General features: G+C 47.5%; 1 protein-coding gene across 13 annotated transcripts in view; it reads right to left on the bottom strand.

The window, feature by feature from the left end:
• Positions 1–1287: 1287 nt before the first annotated feature.
• Tenm2 (teneurin transmembrane protein 2) overlaps positions 1288–9101 on the bottom strand; it is a 1249250-nt gene continuing 1241436 nt past the window's right edge. For all 13 annotated transcript variants that reach the window (XM_041675940.1, XM_041675943.1, XM_041675944.1 and 10 more), the window contains 2 exons: positions 4546–4676; positions 1288–2971 (listed from right to left, as the gene is read on the bottom strand). In XM_041675940.1, the coding sequence (XP_041531874.1) occupies positions 2210–2971; positions 4546–4676 (893 nt within the window). In that variant the 3' untranslated portion in view covers positions 1288–2209. The remainder of the gene's footprint in view (positions 2972–4545; positions 4677–9101) is intronic.

Below are 9101 nucleotides of genomic sequence, written 5' to 3'. Positions count from 1 at the left end.
CCAGAGCATTTTGGGGGTGCACACTAAGATGCTCCAGAGCTGGGTGAGGGGCCACACATCTGTCATTTCAGCACTTGTGTGGTGGAGACAGGAGGATCAGGAGGATACATAGCAAGTTTGAGACGAGCTTGGACTACACGGGACCCTGTCTCAGTGTCCCCTACCCCACACCATAAAACAAAACACAAACACAAACAAAAGGATCCTTTCATCCCAAATAAAACCCCAAACCACAACAAAACAAAAGGCTTTCCCAAGTGGTCCAAGTCCAGGCTGATCATCCCTAATCCAAACACCTCAGATCTAAAGTTGTCGAACACAGGTCCAAGGAAGAATCTATGAAGATTCCTAACCATGAAACTCTGCTGCAGGCACTGCATTATTTAAAAGAACCGTGTTGTCAGGTGTGATGGCGCATTCCTTTAATCCCAGCACTTGGGGGGAAAGGCAGGCAGAGCTTGGCAAGTCTGAGCTTGGTCTCCATAGTGAGTTATTCTAGGACAGCCTGGGCTATCTAGGAGACCCTGTCCTAAAGCAAAACAAGAGGCTAAACACCGTATAGTGGTGGTCAGGCTCTGTGTATAATGTATATGAGCCATAAGTGAATCTCATCTTTTTCTAAAATCTGAAAAAAAGGAAGAAAGCAAGAAAGGAAGGAAGGAAGGTAGGAAGGAAGGAAGAAAGAAAAGAAATTCCAATCCCCTAGCTTTCCAGGTTTCAAGCTTTAGGGATAAGGGCTCCCGGATCCGGATGAGCTTAGGCAGTGAGAATCCATCCCAGCTGCGCCCGTTCCTCCAGCCTCTACCGCAGTATAAAACATTTCCACAGAAGACCAGTGTCCACAGGAGTTTTAGAGACTTTATTTATGTATAAACAATTTAAACACTTTGCCATAAATTATCTTTGCCTGTCCCTAGTCTTTGCTTAGCAGCAAATTAAAATTAATATAAAAACTCGATGAACAATTCATACATGTATATTACAAAAAAGTTCCTGTACCAAAGTTCTTATTAGACTTTTTTTTTGTTTTGTTTTTTTTTAACCTTTTAAAATTTTTTTTGTTTTTATTTTATTTATGTTTTTATTTTCTCTCCTCGTGGTGACTGTCATGTGATTGTCTCAGTTTCTGGACCAAACAAACACACTAATAGTTTAAAGTCTGAAACAGTGATTGCGCCTGGCGGCGTCATGTATGTACAGGGCGATCGGAAGTGGTACCGTTAGCAACAGAGTCACAAATGTCGCACCTCTACCGCAACTGATACCCACGAACTACGGACTCTAAACAGACTACACCCTGTAACTGCGGATGACTGTCCACAATGGAATCTCCAAAGACAAAAAGAGTATGAGATTTATGTGTAGTGAGTATAGCCACCATTTTGAATTACATTTTACACTCTGCCCTCAAATAAATTAGCTCAGGCCTGACTAAGTAGAGACCTGAGAGTTAAGTGCTCGACGGTATTGTTTCGCTTTGACTGCCGATATTAATTTCTTTTCTTTCTCTCTCTCTCTTTTTTTTCTTGCGTTTTTCTTTTTCTTTAAAAAGTATTTCCAGTGCTCGCTCCTCCACTTTTGTGCCCCCCCTCCCCAGGCGCTACACACAAATCACCCCCAAAGTCGTGTTTTTTTTTTTTTTCTTTAAATGCACCTGTATTTGCTTTAAACGAAAACGTCGGAAGTGTTTGTCCAACCATCAGTCTGAGTCGTCCTCGGCTGGTCTGGTGACGGCGGCCCTTGTGAATGTCTCTGTGTTGCTCACGTTGTGTATGAGTGAGGTATTAGGATGTGAGGCCTTCTCGTCTTCGTTTGTACGGTCGGCGTGTTCGTCTTTGTTTGTCTGTTCTGTTTGTTTTGTTTGCTGTTTTCGGTTCCTTTTCCTTTTGGCTGTTCTGCGTCAGACCCGGAACAAGTGGGTCGTATTTTAGGGGAACTTGAAACATTTTGTGTGTTTGTTCATTCATCCGTTTTCATCCTTTTGTTTTTCCTCAGGATTTGTGGCTGAGCTCTATAGTCTACTTCAGGATGAGGGACTTTGCGCTTGGACAGTAGCATTGGAACTCAAAAAATGTGAGCTTTCTTGCCACTTGGGATCCTAAAGCAGCCTGGCCTCAGTGCCCCTGTTAGGTCTTCGTCTCCTTAGGAGAGGAGGTCACAGTTGCTCCTGCTGAGCCACCCAGAGAAGAGGTGGCAGCAGATGATTTTGTTACCTCTTTCCCATCTCATTCTGTCTTAAGAACTGGATGTTGCTGCTACTGTCTGCCAGCTCTGGGTACTGTTCCACCGGAAGCACGTAATAGCCCTCATAACCTTGCACCCGTCCCGTGCTTAGGAGTTGCTGCTTCTCGCCCTCCGTCCACAGGCGGCTGCCCTCTCTCCCGTCCCTGGCTTTCTGCTGCTCCTTGGCCCAGGCAGTGCCCAGGGCCCTCTGTCTCGCTTGGTCCAGGACTCGGGCCTTCTCTTCGTCCAGCGTGTCGGGGGTGAGGCCGTAGCGGATGCTGAGCAGCAGTGTGGAGTACTGGAACTCAATGTTGGTGAACCTTCGAGTCCTGCCATTCACCAGCAGCGTGGGCTGTGACACGGTCACATTCACCCCGCTCTCTAGCACCTTGCGCCCAATGGTGGTGCCCAGTGTGACCAGGTCACCATCTGCCGCCCCGATCTTCACAAAGTAGTGCGTGTCCTTGCCCTCGATGCTGTAATGCATCTTGTCCAGGTAGTAGGCGTTGTTCAACACAGATGCCACCTTGCGGCTATCCTCACTGGCGATGCTGGATACACCTGTGGTCACCCGCCCTTCTTTGATGGCAAACATGATGCCTTTGCCGATGATGGGCGTGGTGGTAGCAAACCAGTGGCCTGCTTTCTCTCGGATGCTGGCATGGAGCTTTTTGGAGATGACCTGTCCTTCTAGAGCCAGGAAGGCCTGGTTATGCCTCTCGGTGGTCTGCTGGACACCCGTAATGAGCTGTGGGCACAAGACAAAAGGGAAAGGTCAGAAGGTAGCCTAGGCAGTGCGTGAAGCAAGAACTGGAGGGACGAGTGACGAAAACTCCTCTGCCAAGATTGATAGACTGTCCTAAAACATACCAATACATCCCGACCTTTGGTAACTAGGGCAGTCTGGCTGGTTCCCAGTCCCCTAAGACGGTGCTCTGACCATCTTGCCACCATGCCACTCAATAAAATATGGCGAAGGAGGTTCTCCACCTTGCCCAAGTCTATAGCCAGGTTGTGCACCCCAACTGTGGGAGCCAAGAGATATTTTGCACTTGTGGTGCTGCAGCTGCCTGGTACATTTCAGACCCAGGGATATCCTGATGTGGGGATCAGGTATCTGAGTGGCTGGCACCCCCGCTGCTGTAACCTGCCCAGCTCCAAAACCAGTGACTTGGGGATTCACCACCTTTACTCAAAGTGAGAGCAGCCACAGATGGATATCTGGGATGGACTGCCCTGTTAGTAAAGCTGTTCTCAGGCCTCTAGGCTGAGGCCGTGTTCTAGCCAGGTACTCTAGGTGATATATGTGCATATTCATATTCGAGGGCTTGAAGCTAAGAGATCCAGGCTGTGCAGGCCAGAGGGAATACCCCTCCTTCCCACTTGGAGTCCATTGCTTTGGATCTCAGCCCTGGTTCTGCAGAGGAATGAAATCGCCATTATCTGCTTGGCCTTGAGTTCTCCCGTCACAAATGACAACTTGTCTCAATTGGTGGTTGGGGGACAGGCTGGAATAATGGAAGAGGCTGTGTTTGGGAGGTAACGGCACTTAGATAAATGAGAGGAATGATGGCTATTCATCCACTGAGTGGTCCCCGAGGGGCAGGATGGAGAGAATGCTGTTCTCAATTACCCAGCAGCTTCTCCTTGCTGCTCTATAGTCACACAATCTGGACGACTATTCAGAGCAGCTGAGACCTTCCAGACGTCCACAGAGCAGAGCCCCAGTCCTGTATCGGGGGTCAGCTCAATGCAGCTCCCACACTGCCCATCTGCTAGAGGCTGAGGTCTCAGCTGCACCCAAATTGAAACTGACCACCCTTCGGCCATCAAAGGGAGACCCAGGCACAAATTATGTTCTAAGAACTCAATCTGTATGCATTTGGGCCATAACACGATGGGGTTTTATGCAGGGCATAAAAATGTTCTTTAATGGGACAGAAACTGCAAACCACAGTTTTATCGCCTCCCATAAAAGCTGAAAGGGTTATGATCTTACAGCAGTGCAGATGGCAGGGTGCCACTGGATATCTCTGGGCTATTGTTAATCAAGAAGTGACCGGAGGGTAGATACTGAATAGATAATGATACCACAATTAAGGTAATCATTGAGGTTGGGAAGAAATATGGGCCACACTAGAAAGGATGGCAGGGGGCATTCTCTCGGCCTGGGAAGTCTCTGCTCTTTCCTTGCTTTTATACCCAGCCTCGGTGTCCCTTTCCCAGCAGGCCCCGGTCTCCCACGTGGAGCTGTCTATGACAGGGAATGAAGACAGTTGTTGAGATTCTCGTCAAGAGCCTTCCCCTGACCTTGCCACTTACCTGTCCATTTTCACTTGCTTGACTCTCTGACAGTTCATAGGGGGGAGGCACAAAATACATTTTGGCTCTTGGGAATCCGGGAATGATGTTGCTGAGCTGAAATCCAAACATCACAAGCCAGCTTTTCACATCTGCGGCAGAAGCAAAAACAAAGACTTCTGAAACCACAGGGGTGGGAGGGAAGTTGCAGTGGATCTTGCAAAAAGAACAAAATAAAATGGGTGCTTGGGTGTGAGATTTAAGAGAAGGGGGTGACGATACATGTGGGCTAGTTCTGGGAACAGGAACCAGAGATTTTTAAGAAACATTTTACTTAGTTTTGTCCTATGTGTATTAGTGTTCTGCTTAATGCATAGTACCCACAGAGGCCAGAGGAGGGCATCAGATCCCCTGGAACTGGAGTTTTAGATGGTTGTGAGCCACCAAATGAGTACTGGGGAACAAACCTGGGTCCTCTGCAAGAGCAGCAAGTGCTCTTAACTGCTCGGCCATCTCTGCAGCCCAGCTCAGAGATTCCTTATATGCATCCATGGAAGATGTCCCTCCCAGTGTGGCCATTGATAATCACCATGTCGTGGTTACAAAGGCCAATTGTAGAATGGACAGATTTGACTTCAAGTCCCCTTGCTGTGTGACCTTGTCTAGGTTTTTGTCCCTCTGTTAATCTCAGGTCTTTCAATTCTGAGTTATGACAATCATTGCTCTTACCTCATTGGGTGGACATGAAGACCAGAGGAGAAAACATATACAAAAAACTCACAACAGTGAGTAGCCCATGGACAACTCAACTAACGTGAGTTTCATTTGAAGTAGTTCCCATGAATTGTATTTTAAAAAACTTATTTATGTACTTCATGTTTATGGGTGTTTGTCTCATGTATGTACACATACCGGAAGAGGGGATCAGATCCCATGGGACTTCAGTGATAGGTGGTTGTGTGTTACCATGTGGGTGCCGGGGATTGAACTCAGGACCTCTGGAAGAGAAGTCAGTGCTCTTCACCACTGAGCCAACTCTCCAGACGCTCCTGCAAACTATCACAGGCCAGGTGGTGTGAAGCTGGAGGCAGCAACCAATCAGGGGGTTGAGCGCTGACTGTGATCAACGTGCAGAACATCTGGGCTGGGTCTCTGCACTGAGACTGGCTCACCAGGGAATGTCTTCAGAGCTGGACACGATGATCAGACTTTCAGTTCTTGAGCCCATTTCTCTAGACCTATCCTTCAAAGAGAGCTCAAGAGATGAGCCCTATTACAGGTGGACATCCCAGCCATTGCATTTGGGCTGTTGTCACGTGTCTCAGGGAGAGTTCGGTTTTCTGAGTAAGACAGCTTCCCTTCAGGCCTCCTGACATCCCTCCACCAAGATCCAGAGAGTCCTGTACTCATCCTCCACTGCATTTCCATGTTAATCAGAACCATTAGGAGCCCAGAAGGACGGAGCTCATTGTGCTTCTCATTTCTATTTACAAAGGTACCCTGAGATCTGGCCTCACATCCTGGGCTTGCCTCTTTCCTGGTACCCTGAGATCCAGCCTCACATCCTGGGCTTGCCTCTTTCCTGGTACCCTGAGATCCGGCCTCACATCCTGGGCTTGCCTCTTTCCTGGTACCCTGAGATCTGGCCTCACATCCTGGGCTTGCCTCTTTCCTGCCCCCTTTCCACCTCCCCTAAGTTCTGAAATATTACACAGGACCCTTGAAGTTCAAACCTGCCTTTAGGAAAGCTTGCTATGTCTTCAGATTTTTTAATAGCTCTTTTCTCTTCTTGTCACAATTCAAACTATCTCTTCCCACAGAGTATGAGTCTCCTGCCCTTACCTATAGCCGCTGGACCATGGCTGACCTTGGGCTACTCACCTGAATTCTGTGAAGTGTATTGCCTCTGTTTCTGACTCTGAATTAATTCTTAGTGATTTCATTAGACAAGCAGTTGCTCCTTCTAACACTTTGGCTCCTTAGCTCCCTGACCTCCTCTCACATCTCAGCTTCAGACTTGGCCCCTGATTGTTCTGATCTCCCTGTACATGGGTTCCATACACACAGCCCTCTAGCCACAGCCTCAGCTCTCTGGTTTATTGTCCAACACCAAGGGCCTTCCAGTCATCCATCCCAAACTCCTTTTCTCAGTCCCTCTACTTCCTGCTCCCGTTTCTCTCCTAATCCGGCACATATTACCTAACCAACCCCTGCACTCGATCCTTGGGGTGTACTTGAAGGTCCACTGTCTGCTCTCCTTCATCATGCCTGCGTGGTGAAATCATAGTACTAATTTAAGTCCAAGCTGCCATCCACTCCTTTTTGCACCTGTGCAGTTGAATGATTTTGGAGAAAACATCATCACCATACTGTCAGGTGTCACTGAAAATCCCTGACCATGAATCTCTCCAGGGTCCCTTCAAGCTGCCTGCAATCCTCCTGCTTTCCTTTACTCCTTCCAGCTGTCCACTCACTCTCCTGCATTGTCTCTGTATCTATCTTATCTCATCCCATCTATTCATCATCCATTTATCCATCCATCCATCCATCATCCATCATCCATCCATCCATTCATCATCCATCCATCATCCATCCATCCATTCATCATCCATCCATCCATCCATCCATCCATCATCCATCCATCATCCATCCATCCATCCATTCATCATCCATCCATCCATCATCCATCCATCATCCATCCCTCCATCCATCCATCATCCATCCATCCATTCATCATCCATCCATCATCCATCCATCCATTCATCATCCATCCATCCATCATCCATCCATCATCCATCCATTCATCATCCATCCATCCATCCATCCATCACCCATCCACCCATCATCCATCCATCCAGCTATCATCCATCCATCCATCCATCCATCCATCCACCCATCATCCATCCATCCAGCCATCATCCATCCATCCATTCATCATCCAGCCATCATCCATCCATCCATCCATCCAGCCAGCCATCAACAATCCATCCATCTATCCATCCATCTATCCATCCTTCATCTATTCATTCGCTGGATGGATCCTATCCTTTATTATTTTTTTTTTCCGAGACAAGGTTTCTTTGGAGCCTGTCCTGAAACCAGTTCTGTAGACCAGGTTTGGCCTTGATCTCATAGAGATCCCGAGTGTTGGGATTAAAGGTGTTTGCCACCACCACCTGGCTTATCTAGTTTTTGAGACATGGTCTCATATGTAGACCAGGCTGGACTGGAACTTGTGACAATCCTCCTTCCTCTACAATGCATGATTAGGGGCCTGAACCAACACACTTGGCTCTTTCCTTTACTCCTATACATATTTAATTTTCTTTGCCCATTTCTCCCTAAACCTCTATTATCTGCTTTCCCTCCCTCCCACCAACAGTCAACCTGGTTTCCTACTTTTCTGCAGAAACTGAGGCAGCCAGAGAAAGAAGGATTTCCTCCAGTGCTAGCTCCTGTTTGCCTATGGCACTGTGGCTCAGGCTCTGCACGCTGGAGCTCTGTTTTTTTCCTATTCTACAACATGAACTGTGGGTTCTGAGCCCTCCTCTGTTCACTTGGTCACACAACTTTCCTTGCCAACTCAAGGCCATCACGCCAGAGATCTTTCTTTCTTCCCAGTGGTGACTCAATGGATTTACCCTACCAGCACACCAAGACACTGTTAGATGTTCTCCCCAAAACAGTTATTTTCTTATTCCCACTTCCCATTTCATATCCATCTTTACAAAAACCTCTCAAGCTCATACTAACCCCCTGTACTCACTGCTCCCCATTCTTCTTGTTTTCTTCTGACTCCTGTTACTGTGCAGAAATCTCATCAAGACCTTGAGTGATCCCCCCACGGCCAAGTCCCATGCTGACAGGTTCTTTTTATGTCTGAACCTATCCGACAAGAAGGAAACTATCCCCCCAGCTCCAGTTACTATGTGTTGGAGATGGAACACACATGCCATGGCAGGCATGTGGACATCAAACAACAAATTTTCAGATTGTATTTTTCCCCTTTCTATCTTACATGGATTTCTGGGATTGAACTCTCCTGCCTTAAATGGCAAGATCTTTTACCCACAGTGGCATCTCCCCAGCTGTAGTCGTTTAGCCTTGAGGGCTCAGTGCTGCCGCTAGGCTGATGCTGACTCCCAAACGTACAGCCCTGCCTGACCTTCTTCTAAGGTCAGCACTGTGCCTCTTATCCATTTCCAGTTTGATGAGTCCAAAACTGAATTCTTGTTCTGTCCCTTGCGTATCTTTCCCCCTCCAAACATTTGTACCACCTTCCCCTACTCCTTTCTTTTCTCACTTCCCACATCCAATCTATCAGGAAATCCTCCCACACCTTTATTTTTTAACAATGGGGTAAATTTTACATAACCGAAACCTCACCATTGTTAGTTGCCTACCCAATGTGCAGTCCCTGGGATAGTCAAAATGTTGGCAGCCATTGTCATTATCTAATTCCATGACACTCAGATCCCACAGAGAACAGTCGTTCTGTATGCCCCTCCCACAGCCCCTAACTTTCAGCCTCTGGATCTGCTGTGGTTCTGGACATTTCATACAAATGGATCATCACT

Source organism: Microtus oregoni, unplaced genomic scaffold (assembly GCF_018167655.1).
Source record: "Microtus oregoni isolate MIOR12 unplaced genomic scaffold, Mior012 000027F_ref0000203, whole genome shotgun sequence".
NCBI classification, from domain to species: domain Eukaryota; kingdom Metazoa; phylum Chordata; class Mammalia; order Rodentia; family Cricetidae; genus Microtus; species Microtus oregoni.
The sequence above is the reverse complement of the archived record's forward strand: the minus strand, read 5'-3'. Positions and strand labels throughout refer to the sequence as shown.